The sequence below is a fragment of the Chlorocebus sabaeus genome, chromosome 23, assembly GCF_047675955.1.
Source record: "Chlorocebus sabaeus isolate Y175 chromosome 23, mChlSab1.0.hap1, whole genome shotgun sequence".
Lineage (NCBI taxonomy): Eukaryota > Metazoa > Chordata > Mammalia > Primates > Cercopithecidae > Chlorocebus > Chlorocebus sabaeus.
The window spans coordinates 30,339,286-30,356,512 of NC_132926.1; the positions used below are offsets into that span (position 1 = coordinate 30,339,286).

The 17,227-nt window shown below is 38.8% G+C and overlaps 1 protein-coding gene across 2 annotated transcripts in view; it reads right to left on the reverse strand.

Annotated features, from left to right (window-relative positions):
• The window catches only part of G3BP1 (G3BP stress granule assembly factor 1), a 39,767-nt gene that overhangs the window by 9,508 nt on the left and 13,032 nt on the right, over positions 1 to 17,227 (reverse strand). The window contains exons 2-11 of one of the 2 annotated variants that reach the window (XM_008015063.3): positions 15,129 to 15,272; positions 11,422 to 11,503; positions 10,781 to 10,954; positions 7,513 to 7,603; positions 6,192 to 6,288; positions 4,354 to 4,555; positions 2,472 to 2,573; positions 1,784 to 1,895; positions 1,438 to 1,566; positions 910 to 1,019 (exon numbers count right to left, since the gene is read on the reverse strand). In XM_008015063.3, the coding sequence (XP_008013254.1) occupies positions 910 to 1,019; positions 1,438 to 1,566; positions 1,784 to 1,895; positions 2,472 to 2,573; positions 4,354 to 4,555; positions 6,192 to 6,288; positions 7,513 to 7,603; positions 10,781 to 10,954; positions 11,422 to 11,503; positions 15,129 to 15,223 (1,194 nt within the window). In that variant the 5' untranslated portion in view covers positions 15,224 to 15,272. The remainder of the gene's footprint in view (positions 1 to 909; positions 1,020 to 1,437; positions 1,567 to 1,783; positions 1,896 to 2,471; positions 2,574 to 4,353; positions 4,556 to 6,191; positions 6,289 to 7,512; positions 7,604 to 10,780; positions 10,955 to 11,421; positions 11,504 to 15,128; positions 15,273 to 17,227) is intronic. The other variant, XM_008015062.3, reaches the window with a different exon arrangement.

Genomic DNA, 17,227 nt, shown 5'->3' on the forward strand with positions numbered 1-17,227 from the left:
GCATTCTGGAGAATATCACTGATCTGCAATATTTCTATTACATGGTTTAAAGTACACAATTTTAATCCACAGGGACAGAAAGCGGATTAGTGGCTGCAAGGGGTTGGGGAGACAGGTACAAGGAATGACTGCTTAGTGAGTAAAGAGCTTATGGCTTTTAGTAAAAAACTTTTGGAATTAAAGGTAATGGTTGCACAATATGTGTTCTAAATGCAATTAAGTTGTACATTTTTAAATGGTTAATAGTGTTATGTAAATTTCACCTCAATAAAAAAGTATAGCTTAGTAAATTAATATTATTTATACCCTTGTTCTTCTCGACTACTACAAAAAGCAGTTTTTTGCTAGGGGAGGGGAAGCTTTCTTTGGGGCTACCACAGTAAGATTTCCATTCTACAAGTTCTGCTATTATTAGAATTTACAGGGTAAGAGTACTGTTAGTAAGGGTGGTTCCAAGTAGTCTGACTATATAATTTATCTTCCAAACCCAATTTATTGACTTATAGGAGAAGTTCTTAATAGTTATTCTCTACAAAACAGCAGTACACCAAAACTGCCCTGGGCAAACTGGCTCTTATCTAATAGTTAAAAGTAGGTTTGTATTTCACCTCCTGTACACCAAAAGCCGACACCAAGGAAAGGTAGTTATGTAAATCTCAGTGCACTGATAACTATTCATTTTCTCATTCTCATAATTATGTTTTCAAAAACTAAGTTATTTAAACATAAGTTTCGTTTTTCTAAACCCCCAGGCAGGTCTTTTAACAATGGTTGAAAATAATGGAATAAATTACCTGAATATGTTGGAATAAACTGCACTTTACATAAAGACCGAGCTGTAAAGATATATTCTAAAGAACCAAAACCTTTTTAAAAAAAAAAAAAAAATCAAGATGAAAAGCTGCTTACCCTGTTGCTAAGGACCTTCTGAACAGGCTCAGAATCATCAAACACAACAAAACCAAAATTGGGTAATTTCCCACCACTGTTAATGCGCAACTCCACCACGTTCCCATAATCTGCAAGTGAAACAGATTCTCAGATAACTACTTAGACTATTCCCTTTCAACATTCCATGTACACAGTCCAATACAGTAGCCACTGGATGCATGTGACTACTGAGCACTTGAAATATAAATACAGCTGGTCTGAATTGAGATGTGCCTCTCGTAAGTGTAAAATTATGGGAGGCACATTTGGATTTCAAAGATTATGAAAAAGTGTAAAATATCTCTCACAATATTCTCACATGTTGAAATGACAATGCCTTAAGAGTTAAATGTTATTAAAATTATCCAGTTTCTTTTTACCTTTTTTTTTCTTTTTACCATGACTACTAGAAAATTTATAATTACGTATGTGGTTCATTTTCTATTTCTACTGTACAGTGCTAGAGAGATACTAGATGAATTTAGTGTTTAAAACTCAATAACCTACTTTGAAAGAAATCTTTAAGCTCTGATTTGTCCACTTCATGAGGCAGGTTGCCAATGAAGAGTTGGTGACTGTCAGGGTGTCTCACCATTCTTCGGGGTTCAATGTCACCTTGCTCACCAGCCTCACGGACTTAAAAGGAGACAAAAACATCAATTAAAGGTAAGAGAAAGAAGACATCTTTCAGTGACTGCTCACATTCAATAGTTTTCCCTCTACCATAAAAACAGGCAATTCTATCAACCCTACAATATTTTTATTTTAAAGTATATAAATATCAACTGCCCTCCCAAAATAAGCTCTCACCTCAAAATCCCCCAAACGAGAAATCGCCCTTCTGAGCTCTTACTTGGTCTGGGTCCCCTTTGGGGAGGAATATTTATTCGCTGTTCTCGCACTCTTTGATCCCTTTGAGGTCTCTGTGGTGGAATCTGAGATTCAGGCTTAGACTCTGGACGGGGCTGAAAAATTTTAAGTTAACTTTTGTGTTAAAACAAAGCAGGCTTATCCTTTTTCTGAATGAAGTTTCTTAGCTAACAAGTTTTAAACTAGAAAATGGACAATTCCCTAACAAGAAAAATCATTAAAAACCACCTTATACCCTTCTCTTCTGTCCTATATATCAGTTTTGTTTCTACATTGATTTGGGTTTTTTTTTTTTTTTTTGAGCCAGAGTCTCACTGTGTTGCCCATGACGCAGTCCAGTGGCACAATCATGACTCACTGCAGCCTCAACCTCCTGGACTCAAGCAATCCTCCCACCTCAGCTTCCTAATTAACTAGGACTACAAATGCATGCCACAAGGCCCGGCTAATTTCTTATTTTTTGTAGAGACAGGGTCTCACTATGTTGCCTGAATTGGTTTCAAACTCCTAGGCTCCAGTGATCAGCTGGCTTCAGCCTCCTAAAGTGCTGGGATTGCAGGCATGAGCCACACTGCACCTGACCAGTTTTCACATTCTCTAAACCTCTGTTGAATCAAATTACCAAAATATAAGTACAGCTGCCTAATGTACAAGTTTTATTAAGACCTTACCTGTGAAGCTGGTACTTTAACAACATGAGGTGGTATCCCAGTAACTGGAACAGCTCCACTGGGTGGAAGGTTCTTACTGGTCACAGATGCCCAAGAAAACGTCTAAGGGAGCAATACCAACATTACATAATTACACCATGTATCAAAACAATATAAAAGCTACTAACTCTTGATTTCCTGTACACAACAAATGGTAACACATTCTCACAGGCAGGATGGAGTTTATACATATATTAAGATTCTTCTTTTTCAGCTATTCAAAATTTAGTACTGAAATTCCTTGGGACTGATGATCAGGCAAATCTGAGAGGCTTAGGTTCAAGAAACTACTCACTTTTTTTTTTTTTTTTTTTTTTTTTTTTGAGACAGAATCTAGCTGTTGCCCAGGCTGGAATGCAGTGGCATGTACACAGCTCGCTGCAGCCTCCATCTCCTGTGCTCAAGTGATCCTCCCACCTGTTTCCCAAGCAGCTGAAACTACAGGCATGTGCCACCATATCCAGCTATTTTTTCTTTTTAGCAGAGATGAAGTCTCACTGTATTGAACAGGCTGGTCTTTAACTCCTAAACTCAAGCAATCCTCCTGGCCTCTGCCTCCCAAAGTGCTGGGATTAAATGCGTGAGCCACAACGCCTGGCCCAAGGAAAGTTACTTTCATTCAAATTTGTGAATCAAACAAAATTCCCTCTCCTCTAAAATCAGCTCAGCTCTTCCTGCTGTCATTCAATCCAATCCATGGTACAAACATCGACTCAATTATATCAACTGTAGAATCATCATGAACACCTTTCTCGCACATTTAAAAATTGTCACAACCTGTTATTCTACCTAATTATTTCTTTTCCATTTCCACTGCCACAACTCTAATTCAAGCCATCATTCTCTTTTACTAGGTTTACTATAATAACCAACTAAGTGGTCATCTGGTCCAGTCAAACTACTTTTCCACTTGCTTCTTATTGTTTTGTTCTTGTGACAAGGTCTTACTCTGTCTCCCAAGCTGGAATGCAGTGACATAATCATAGCTCACTGCAGCCTTGACTTCCCAGGCTAAGCAATCCTCCTCCCTCAGCCTCCCAAGCAGCTGGGACCACACATAGGCATCACCATGCCCAGCTAATTTTTTCCACTTGCAAGCTAAAGTCATTTCAACATTGCTCTTTCCTACTCACCTATTAGCGGCCAGAGAGCAAGAACCCCTCTCTGTTTTGCCAATACCTACACTTTGAACAATGCCTAACACACAGCAGGAATTTGAATTAATTATTGAACAAACAAATGACATAACCCTGAGCCTATAAATACAGCACTAAAAATTATATCCCTTCTCAGAGCGCCAAATGTAGAGGTTTCATGAGTTCAGTTAACAACACCCTAATAAGACTCAGGAGGACAAACTGAAAACTTCCGAAATCAGGTATGCCAACTAACAAAGAAATTTTACTTCAGCAGTTCATTTCTACTTCCACTATAAAGTTATCTTCAAAAAAATTTCATAGAAAAAGTATATTCATGTTGTTTTTCTTAAAAAGATGTTATAAACTTGTAGTAACAAGCATGTAATAATTTATAGTGTAAAAGCTTAAATATTAAAAAGATAAGGAATCACTGACACGGCGCTACAGTGGCACCTAAACTTTCTAGTCTAACAGGCATTCAAGTTACCTAGGGGAAGGGAGTGGTTTTTTTTGATGAAATAAACTAATACACATCTTACCTCTCTCTTATCAAAGGCATGGCTCAATATCTAAGAAATTTCCCTGAAATGAACCACCAATATGAAAATGTATCTACAAAAGTCAACCAAACAGCAATACAGAACAGAGATTTCTTTTTTAAAAAATAACTAGAAATAGAATAAAAATGAAGACATGTTTCATACCCTCAAGTCTTCCTGTACTGTCTGAGCTATGTCTGCAGGTGCTGGAGAAGAACTCTTCTGAGTATCCTCAGGAGCAGTTTCTTCTAATACTGGCTCAGGCTTTTCCTCTTGGATTTCAGATACAGGTTCTTGTTCTGGTTCTGGTTCAGGATCAGGCTCTGGTTCAGCAACAGGCTCCTCTAAATGTTCTTCCATGTCATTACTTTGATGGAAAAATTTGAGAAATATCATTCTGCCACCATTTATTTCACAAAAAATTCCCCATCATTTATTAACCAGAAACCAGAACATAGAGTTAGCTCCCTCTATCAAAAAAAAAAAAAAAAAAAAATCTAAGAATCTGAGTTTTTAAAAAGTAATTTTTAAAATGCCACTCAATAACTTCACTGGAATCCATTTGGGCAAATTCTGATAAGCAAATGAATCAGGACATCAAAATGAACCCAACCACTTTATGGCTGGAATCCCACAATCATTACAATTCATTTAGCATACAACATCAGAAAAACTCTCAAAATAGGCTGGGGGAGGGGGGAAAAAGTTGCCATGGGTACAGTCAATGGGTACAGTCTGTTCGTAAGGTATATGAAGTTATCTTCAATAAGATTTGTAAGGTGAAAAGTCCTAGAGATCTGTCATACAACCATATCTATACAGTTAACACTACTATACTTTATACTTAAAAATGGTTAAGATGAAAAAAAAGGTTAAGATGGCAAATTTTATGATATGTGGCTTTTAACACAAACACACAAAAACTTTCAAATACATAAAGAATTTGGGGTAGAAAATATATTAGTTATGATTCAGAATACAATTCTTAAAATTCCACATAAATCAAACCAGGAATGCTGCTAAAACTGCAGAGGGGCTGGGCATACACCTGTAATCCTAGCACTTTGCAAGGCCAAGGTGGGCAGATAACCTGAGATTAGGAGTTCCAGACCAGCCTGGCTATGGCGAAACTTCATCTCTACAAAAATACAAAAATTAGCCAGGCATGGTGGTATGCGCCTGTAGTCCCAGCTACTCAGGAGACTGAGGCAGGGGGATTGCTTGAACCCAGGAGGCGGAGGTTGCAGTCAGCCAAGATCATGCTACTGCACTCCAGCCTGGGTAAGAGAGCGAGACTGTCTCAAAAGAACAAAAACAAAACTGCAGATGTTTTGCCTCCTGAAAGTCTAATTCAGTAGGTTTGCAGTGGGACCATGAATCTTCATTTTCAACCAGCAACCCAAGTGAGTAACCTGATTAGTTCATCACACCTTGAAAACCACTTGAAAACACCCTTCAGGCACTGATATTAACATTCAGTGTCACATGGTAACAAGTAAATATGGATTTCTTTTGCTATCAAATACATTTCTGTTCCAATCACAAGGGGGGAAAAAACCCAAAGGTACAATGATGCACTTACGAAGGTAATGAAATTCTTTATTGCTACTTAACTCACATATTGGTATTTATATCAATTTATGCCCAATCTCTAATAGGTGTCTGTCCACTTCATATTCCCTCAAAGCATTTAATACCTCAATACATTCAACTCTTGATAAACAATATGCAAGTTTTCACTTAACACCAAGAAAAAATTAAACCAAAAAGAAACCGATATTATTTAAACTAAGCAATAGTAGATTGCCTTCATAGTACAATTTATTATTAACAATAAGCTACATATTTTTGTTTACTCAAAATTACCAGAAACAAAACCATTCTTCTGAGAAATTATTATTTTGAGGTAATTCTCAGAATATGTAAATGCCCTCCAACAAAGGGAATGACTAGACAATACAAGTTCTTATGCAGCCCCGGACATGTGAACAAAATTTTCTTACCTGACAACTGCCTGATCATAGAAAGTTCCAGAATCATCAGGTACCACCTCAGGTGTTTGCTGTCTTTCTTCAGGTTCCTCTACTTCTTCTTCAGATTCTAAGTGAGAAAAAGATATTTAAAGTAATTTGTACTTACTGAATTCACATATACATTCACTTTCACAATGTTCACATAACAGTGAAGAAAAACACATATAAATAAAGTAGGGCAATTTGGTAAAAATCATGGCATTGACTTTAAGGACAGAACTAAGGCTTTTAAGGATAGACCTTTTTTGTTTTTTGTTTTTTGTTTTTTTTGAGACGGAGTCTCGCTCTGTCGCCCAGGCTAGAGTGCAGTGGCGCAATCTCGGCTCACTGAAAGTTCCACCTCCCGGGTTCACACCATTCTCCTGCCTCAGTCTCCTGAGTAGCTAGGCGTCCGCCACCACGCCTGGCTAATTTTTTCTATTTTTAGTAGAGACAGGGTTTCACCATGTTAGCGAGGATGGTCTCGATCTCCTGACCTCGTGATCCGCCTGCCTTGGCCTCCCAAAGTGCTGGGATTACAGGCGTTAAGCCACCACGCTCAGTCTTAAGGATAGACTTTAAGGCTACTGTAGTGTCTTGGTTTTTAAGAGCATGGAGCCTAATGCAGGCTTTCACATAACTGGCTACATTAGCCAAATTAAATTAGGCAGTTATCTAATGCAGGCTCTACCACTTTACTAGCTAGGCAAATGACTGCTTATCTGTAAAACTATATTACAAAATAAATATACTCTCAGCCAAATAAACAACATGCAAATTCTATTATTTTGGAGAAAATTTTCCATGAGTCTCTGTGTCTACACATCTTCCATGCCTACCCTTTCTTCCACACTGTCTTTCAAGAACATTTATAGAGCAAACAGCTTTGAAAGCATATCTCCCCCCAGCATAAAGAGTAGGCATGTTTACTGCCTGTTGTAATAGATCTGTGTTCCCTAAACTCAGTGTCCCATGCCTTTAACACAACCCACTGCAGTAGAAGTATCATCTAGCCTTCTTCATGACATCCTGTTGGTAAATGTGGCAAAAATGCTACTACCATTGCTGTGAGTTAACCTGTCTCCTTCTGACCTAAGAGTCTTATGTCTTCTACTAACATCCACGATATAAGCTAACCTGTTAGCAGCTTCAAGTAGGGTAAACCCTCAGACTCTTCATATGCCATGATAATTAGTTGTTAATGAAGAACAGAGTGTAATGAAAACAGTAAAGAAACGTATAGTCTCTTAAGGGCAATCTGATGCCATTAAAAAAAACGTAGACAAGTAATTTAAAATATTTCACTACTTACCCTCCTGAGGCTCAGTGACAAACCCACCAAAGACCTCATCTTGGTATCTGAAGATATCATTGTGAACATAGAATTTATTTGCAACAGACCCCTGCAATGCCAACAGAAAGTTTTAATTTATTCAACAGACTTTTAGAAAGTCAAATCACTCCACACCATTGGTGACTGAGACAAGTCTGCTTCCATGAGACATCTGGCAATGTCTGGAGACATTTCAGTTTTTATTGTTGTGGGGTTTTCAGACAGGGTCTTGCTGTCACCCAGGTGGGGGTGCAGTGGGCCATCACAGCTCACTGCAGCCTTGACATCCCAGGCTCAAGGGATCTTCCTGCCTCAGCCTCCTAAGTAGCTAGGACTATAGTGGCACACCACCTTGAAAGGTTAATTTCTCTTTTTTCTTTTCTTTTTTGAGTAGAGACAGGATCTTGTTAAACTGCCCTGATTGGTCTTTAATTCCTGGGCTCAAGGGGTCCTCCTGCCTCAGTCTCCCAAAGTTCTGAATTATGGGTATGAGCCAGCATGCCCTGCCGACATTTCAGTATTCACTACAGGGAATGCTACTGACAACTTATAAGGTTAGGGATGCTGCTAAATTCCTGCAATGCACAGGACAGGCTCCCACAACAAAGAATTAGTTGATCCAAAATGTCAACAGTGCCAAGACTGAAAATGCCCACTCTACAATAGCTGGTAACAAGACTACACTCACATATATTTTGTTTGCTCAAAACACTTTACCTCACCACAAGATAAATATGCAGAAACTGACAAAGTTCTAAGTATGTAAGATGCCACAGTTCACACCTCAAATCATTATAAGGCAATCATATTCTGGATGGGCGCAGTGGCTCATGCCTGTAATCCCAGCACTTTGGGAGGCCGAGGCGGGCAGATCACCTAAGGTCAGGAGTTCAAGACCACCCTGGCCAATATGGTGAAATCCCATCTCTACTAAAAATACAAAAATGAGATAGGCATAAAGGGCCACGCCTGTAGTCCCAGCTGCTAGGGAGGCTGAGGTGGGAGGATCACTTGAACCTGGGAGGTGGAGGGTGCAGTGAGCCCAGACTGCACCTCTGCACTCCAGCCTGGGCAACAGAGCGAGACCTTGTCTCAAAAAAAAAAAAAAAAAAAAAAAAAAAGGCAATCATATTCCTAACCTCAGCAGGTATTCCCCCAAGTCTGTATCCAAAAATATTGATATAAACACTTGAGAGTAATGTAGCCTGAAAAAGATTGCTCGCACTAGGTATAAGACACACCTGAGTGCAGATCCAATTATATAATTTATGAGTTATTCAGTTCCTAAGGCTGTTACTCCTCTGTGAAAAGAGAGGTATCAGCTAGGCACAGTGGCTCGCTCAACTCCTGAAATCCCAACACTTTGGACGGCTGAGGTAGGAGAACTGCTTAAGCCCAGGAGTTTGAGACTAGCCTGGGCAACATACTTTTTGTACAGTGTGTCTCTACAAAAACAAAAACAAAAATTAGCCAGGAATGGTGGCCTGCGCTTGCGGTCCCTGCTACTTGGGAAGCTCAGGTGAGATTATCATTTCAGCCCAGGCAGTCAAGGTTGCAGTATGTCATGATCCTACCACTGCACTCCAGCCTGGGTAACACAGGGAGACTCTTATCTCAAAAAACAGAAAGGAAAGATATAAACATATGCCTCAATACTCTGTGTACTAAATGAGACAGTTTACATAACAGTGTATTATACTGTACTAAATGAGACAGTTTACATAACAGTGTATTATACTAACAAGAAGTTAGATACTTCCTTTAAAAGAAAAAAAAAACTATAATTAAACCTATAATTGACAATCATACTCCATGTGATTCTTTGCATATTTAGAAGTCTACCACATCTTTACATTTTAATCTAAGCCTTCCTCTAAAAATTATGACTGTAATGGCTTCGTGTAATTTTGCACAGACAAAACGTTATCTCATATTCAAAGGTTAAAAGATTTTAGGTGTTTTTAGGTTTGCTATCCTAAAAAGAAAATTTAAGATTAATGCTAGAAGAAACAATGATTTAATCAACAAGTTCATACTCTGCCATTTCTATATACATGCTTAAGCAGACTGGATTCCTAACCTTGTTCAGTCTAGACCAATCTGGAAGAAAACACAAATGCAATCATTCAACATAAACTTGTCATCCTTTCGTAAGTATAAGTAAAAAGAACCAGGCCTCCTTGAAGGAACAGGTGATTCAAGAATAGGGGCTGGGCCAGGAACAGTGCAAGATGAACCTGAAACATCTTATGCCATAAGTGTTCAAAAAAGATAAAAAGATAGAGAATCTCCCATCCTTTATTTACAAATCAAAAAGAGAAAAAATAAGGCTGGGCACAGTGGCTCACACCTGTAATCCCTGTACTTTGGGAAGCTGAAGCAGGTGGATCACTTGAGGTCAGGAGTTAGAGACCAGCCTGACAAACATGGTGAAACCTCATCTTCTACTAAAAATACCAAAATCAGTCAAGTGTGGTGGCACGCTCCTAGTCCCAGCTATTCAGGAGGCTGAGGCAGGAGAACAGCCTGAATCCAGGAGGTGGAGGTTGCAGTGAGCAGAGATGGAGCCACTGAACTCCAGCCTGGATGACAGAGTGAGACTCCGTCTCCAAAAAAAAAAGAGAGAGAGAGAGAAAACATATTTAACTTTACAGTGACAAAACCTAACTAATCAAAATTCATATCACAACTTAATGACATAATGTGCCTCTCTAACGTGAGGCAATGAATGACACACATAAAGCATCCTACCAAAAAAAGTGATTATGCTCTTCAAAAATGTCAATGCAATTAAAAAAAAAAAACCAAAAGATTAAGGAACAATTGCAGATTAGAAAAGACTAGAGACATGACAGCCAAATGCAATGTGCAATTATAGATTCCATGTTGGACAAGGAAAAAAAATAACTCTAAGACATTATTGGGATAATTTCCAAATTTTAAATATGGATTATAGAATAACTATACTGCATCAACATTTCCTGAATTTGGTAACTGTACTATAGAATGGAAGAGAATTCTTTATTCTTAGGAAATGCCCACTGGAGTATTTTAGAGAAAGAATTACACACATGTGGGCAAGTGGTGACAGCTACTCTAGGTAAGGAGTATATAGGAGTTATTGTACCATTATTCCAAGTTTTCTGTAAGTCTGAAATTTCAAGTGTTATTAAAGATATGCACAACCGTTCATTGTTTTTTTTTTTCCATGTTTGGATCATTACAAAATAATCATCCCTATACATACCTCAGGAGCAAGGACAAACGTTTGCATGAATCTCCTCAAAGCCTGGTTATTGTTAGAGAGAAGCCCCATCACCTGGACTACCACACCATCATTTAGCGTGGCATGAGCGTCAACATGGCGAATCTTGGTGTGGCAGTTGGTGAAATTTTGTGACATCACTTTCCTGTGGATTTCCTTAAAAAAAAAAAAAAAAAAAAAAAAATCAACTGTGAATGCCTTAAAATTTAAATAACCTCCAACTAAAAAAAAACTTTCAACAGAACACAGGTAAAGAGAATGTACATATTTAAATTACAGGAAACGCAGACTGGATTTTGATGTTTCTTTGTATACTCTATTCCCAGTGACCACACTTGAGTTTTTTAAATAACTGTTCTGAATTAACACAAAGATGACCCCCATGCTAAAGCCAATTATCTTCCAACACACACAAGCTTTATATCATGCAAAATTAACAAATCTGACATCACATAAATATTTCAACAAATATATTAATCAAATAGTAATAAAACACATCAACTTTTACTAAAAAGTTGAGAAATTTGATCCTCATCACCAAAACCTATTAAGTATGATCCACTTCAATTTTATGAGTTATTTTCTACCTGCTTAACAGCCTAAATAAGGCTTGAAATGCTTACTTTCTGTCCGTAGACCGCATCTGCTGGCTTTCCATTTGAATCCAATCCCCCATGGACATAAGAAGAGTTCTTTCCATAAAATCTGTAAAATGGGAAGATGATTTACTTGTCATCTTCAAGTATCTTAAGTTTATTTTTTTTTTCATGTTTGATACTGGCAAATTTCTTTTTTTGGAGATGGGGTCTCATTCTGTCACCCAGGCTGGATTGCAGTGATGCGATCATAGCTCACTGCAGCTTCTATATGCCACGGCCAAGTGATCCTCTAGCCTCAGCTTGCCAAAGTAGCTGGAACTACAGGCACATGCCACTATGCATGGCTGATTATTTTTATTTAAGTAAAAATAAGGTCTCACTATGTTGCCCAGGCTGGTCTCGAACTCACAAACTCAAACAATCCTACCTGCCTTGGCTTCCCAAAGTGCTGGAATTATAGGCGTCAGTCACTGCGCCTGGCCCTGGCAGAAATGTGTTTTCTTTTTCATCTTTGTATGCAATCATCTCTCTATCCCCTACATGCCACTTGATCAACATCTGCTGAATGGGAATGGATTTGGTTCCAGGTTTCGGCGTAGGATGATACTGTTGGGAAGGATCTTGTAGTTTCATGTCAAGATGGCCACCAATACATAAGTTCCTATTTTCACTCAGGAAGAAAATATGCAGTAAGGCTGGAACAGCTATATTCTCCATAGACTTCAAGTGTCCTTTAATTAATGTATCTGAGAATAAATGTGAGCAGTTTCCCTTAAACACCTAGTTCATGCAAGTGGTTTTAGAAGTACTTTTTAATCATTTTTGCTGATGCAATTAAGAATGTCAAAGTCAATTCCTCATAGTTTTCACCCATCTATGTCCTCCTTTGATCCATTTTCATTAAAACAATATTCCATCAGGAAAGCAACACACCAAAATGCTCTAACCCAGGGATAACCACTATTAAGATTTGACATTTGTCTTCCATCTTCCAGGTAAACACCGTTTTTTTTTTTTTTTTTTTTGAGACAGAGTCTCATGCTGTTGCTCAGGCTGGAGTGCCATGGTGCAATCTCAGCTCACTGCAACCTCCGCCTTTTTTTGTATTTTTAGTACAGAGAGAGGGTTTCGCCATATCGGCCAGGCTGGTCTTGAACTCCTGACCTCAAGTGATCCACCCACCTCAGCCTCTCAGTCCACCTCAGCCTCTCAGCACACCTCAGCTTCTCAAAGTGCTGGGATTACAGGCATGAGCCACCATGCCTGGCCTATACTTTTTTCTTGTTGTCATGTTTTATGTCAGTTTTATTCTATGGGGTTGAAATAAATTAAACAAATGTAAAAACACAAAAAAAGGCTGGACGCGATGGCTCATGCCTGTAATCCCAACACTTTGGGAGGCCAAGGTGGGCGGATCACCTGAAGTCAGAAGTTCGAGACCAGCCTGACCAACATAGGGAAACCCTGTCTCCACCAAAAATACAAAATTAGCCAGGCGTGGTGGCACATGCCTGTAATCCCAGCTACTCAGGAGGCTAAGGCAGGAGTACCACTTAAACCTGGGAGACACAGGTTGCAGTAAGCCAAGATAGCGCCATTGCACTCCAACCTGGGCAACAAGAGCGAAACTCCATCTCGGAAAAAAAAAAAAAAAAAAAAAGAGCCCGGCATGGTGGTGGTGTGCACCCGTAGTCCCAACTACTCGGGAGGCTGAGGCAGGAGGATCACTGGAACCCGGGAGGCAGAGGCTACAGTGAGCTGAGATCTCACCATGGCATTCCAGGCTGGGTGACAGAGCGAAACTCCACCAAAAAAAAAATATATATATATATATACACACACATACACACACACACACACACACACATAAACTTAGCTGGGCATGGTAGTGCATGCCTGTAGTCCTAGCTATGTAGGAAACTGAGGCAAGAGGATCACTTGAGCCCAGGAGGTCACGGCTGCAGTAATCTATGATCGCACCACTGCACTTCAGCCTGGGCAACAGAGTAAGACTGTCTCAAAAAAAAAAAAAAAAAAGAAAAGGAAGGAAGGGTAAAAACAGCTTAGAGACTTGTTCTACCACTTAACAGTCATGTGCATATGTACTGGCAAATTTTTAAACACTCTGAGTGTATCTGCAAAATGAAGTTAACTCTCTTACAATGCCTTACCCTTCACTAAAGATTTTTGTAATGATCAGGAGGAAATGAGAAAAAATGTTCTGGAAATTTTAAAGCCTTAAAAAACCCAAGGGTGGTGGCTCACACCTGTAATCCCAGGATTTTGGAAGGCTGAAGCAAGCGAACTGCTTGAGTCCAGGAGTTCGAGATCAGCTTGGGCAACATGGCAAAACTGTCTCTACAAAAAAAATTAGCTGAGTGTGGTGGGTTGTACCTCAGTCCCAGCTACTCAGGAGGCTGAGGTGGGAGGACAGTCTGAGCCCAAGAGTTCAAGGCTGCAGTGAGCTGTGACCTTGCCACTGCACTCCAGCCCAGGAGAGAGATGAGACTGACTCTCTCTCACTCCCTCTCTCTCTCTCACACACATGACACACACACACTCTCACATACCTCACACACACACACGAGATACATTCCATTGTCAGAGCAATGTCAAAACCAGCATTGAAAACATTCATAAATTTTATTTTATACCTGATAATCATGTGGTATCCAATATGTAAGCTGGTCAAGGTACAAGGGAAAAAATAGTTCTGGTCCAGCGAATACACATTTTGAAACTATGAAATTATTCTAACAAAGTCACATAAACAGACAGTTTTGTATAAAGTGACATTGTAAGAGAAAATAATAGAAGCAATCTATAGATCCATCACTAGGAGATTAAAGTACACCACATCTCCATAAAAAACTTTGTAGCCACTAAAATTAATGGGATACAAATATTACCCTGAAAACATGATTCCAGATTATCAAGTAAGAAAGTTAAGACAGTATATTAAAACATGTTTCTATATATACAGAAAAACTGTTCCTGTGGTTTTACTGCTTTCATAATTTGTTTTAATTTTCAATAAGCATGCATCATTTCTACTAAAGACGCTGTAATTTTTTAAAGCACATCAACACAAAAGTATGGTATTACAGAAACAGTCACGGATTGTCTTCAATACATTCTTATTTTTTACATCCACCTCAGCTCCAGCAATCTTTATACTTTCTTAGCCAATAATGCATAACTATACCTTTACATTTCAACTGTTATTTTCCAATAATGTACAAGTTTGGGTAACTTAGTTTAACTTTTAAAAATTATTTATTGGGGCTAGGAGCAGTGGCTCACGCCTGTAATCCCAGGACTTTCGGAGGCTGAGGCGGATCAATCACCTGAGGTTAGGAGTTCAAGACCAGACTGGCCAACGTGGTGAAACCCCATTGCTACTAACAAAAAAAAAATACAAAAATTAGTCGGACGTGGTTGTGGGCGCCTGCAGTCCCAGATACTCAGGAGGCTGGGGCAGAAGAATCACTTAAACTAGGGAGGTGGAGGTTGCAGTCAGTCGAGATCGCACCACTGCACTACAGTCTAGGCAACAGAGTGACACTCTGTCTCAAAAAAAAAAAAAAAAAAAATGGGGGACATTTATATGCAAATAAGTATTATGTAACAACCCTACAAAGTATATGATGATGAGTGGGAGAATCTCAAAGATAAGTACCACATACTAAAAGACAGCATTAGATGATGCAGGAGAAAAATGTCTTACTTACCTATGCAGCATGTCTGGGGCCTGGTTCAGCAGTGTGTAATATTGTCTCACAAATTCCCGCCCGACCAGCAGGGGACTAGGCTTCTCCATCACCATTGCTTTGGTCAATTCAACCTGGGGGGAAAAGAGTCAAATATGTCCAAACCTGAAGGATCAAAGACAGGGGAAAAGACCGAATCATTTAGCTGAAACCAACTCAGAGACAAGATCACTTCAGCAAGTCGTTTAAAACACGAACAAACATCATAAAAACAAACAGAACCCACAGACCAGTTGAGATTTTATACAAAGGTATTGCAATCGTATAAATACAAAAGGGGGAAATCATTATGAAAAATTCATCATTATCCCTAATATTCAATATATAAGAACCTCAAAGGTATGTATTTCCAACCTACATCCCACTATAATTTTGTTTTGTTTTTGAGGCAGAGTCTCACTCTGTTGCCCAGGCTGGAGTGCAGTGGCATGATCTCAGCTCACCACAACCTCCACATCCCAGGTTCAAGTGATTCTCCTGCCTCAGCCTCCCGAGTAGCAGGGACTACAGGCGCACGCCACCATGCCCGGCTAATTTTTGTATTTTCCGTAGAGACAACGGGGTTTTAGTATGTTAGTCAGGCTGGTCTCAAACTCCTGACCTCATGATCTGCCCGCCTCGGCCTCCCAAAGTGCTGGGATTACAGATGTGAGCCACAGCACCCGGCAATTTTCTTAAGTTATTAAACCCAAATAACAGTGTTCCAGTTATAAAGTTATAAGCACATTCTTACTTGAGGCAATATTAGACTCAAAGGCAATAATCTTAAACAACACAGCTTTGACATCCAGAGACGAACGATCACATTTTCTGGCCCATCTAAATCAGATAAACTTTTAGAACAGCATCTTTTAAGAAGAAACTACAAAACTAAAAATTCTCAATATGCTTACTACTTCATTCTATAGCGTAATAAAAAAAATTTTCAAAATAAAATGGGGAAGTTAGCAAACAAAAATGCTTACACTCAAAATAATTCCTACTGTATCAAAATTGTGATAATTTAAAGTTAACACCTTTGAGTGCCAAGAAAGGCACCTGTCCCATAAGAAGTCCAATTATTGTCAGCTCTTACCAAAAAACACTTTTTGAATTAAAACCCTGAAATGAGATCATCCCAGGTTTTCATTCATGGGAGAAGAGATAAAATTATCCCAAACTAAAACATAAAGGCAAACAGAGATAACGTGCAGATTTAATTACCACAGAAAAGAAAAATTTTAGCTGTTTTTTTTTAAACAGGGTAGACAAAATAGATTGATCCATTTCTAAACAAGCAATTTGTGAAGATACATTTACTCTCATCTAGTTCATCTTTGCATTATTCTTGAATATCTATTCCAATTAGTATTTATTTCACCAATGCCTGTTATTGTCCCCAAAACTACAGCCACTAAGATCAACATGAAGGTTCCCCGTCATACTAGGAGTATTTCGCCTTCAGGCATGTGTATTGAGGATATCAGTAAGAAGAATCTGGATCCTAAGTCTTTGACTAACGTACTTTAAAAGTTAGCTGGCCACGGTGGCTCACGTCTGTAATCCCAGCACCTTGGGAGGCCGAGGCAGGCGGATCACTTTGTCATTAACTTAACATTTTAACAGTTTATATCATTCTGCAAACTAGGGTCTCAATTAGCATTTAATTTTCCAAACAGATTCTACTTTGAGTTGAGACTGTCAACTTCAGAAACATGCGACAGCTGTTAGTCAAACCAAATTTTCAATACTCTCATACCGAAGTTTCAACATTAGATTTGCCTCAAATACCCTTATAGTTTCCCATTTACACTGTAAACAGTTCCATTTGAGTGGCAGCTGGCTCCTACAGTCACTCCTTTAATGTAAATAAATATATTATCTATTGATAATAAATATCCACCAAAGAGCTCAAGGGAAACAGTAGCAGTATTTTTTTTAATTCCACATGACTAAATATGTATTTCCTTTTAGTAAAAAAATGAAACTATACTGCTTCACTGCTTTAAAAAAATATAAGTCCTAAATTAAAACAGTCAAAGGCTTCACAAACTCTACATTAGTCATGGTCAGATAAAACA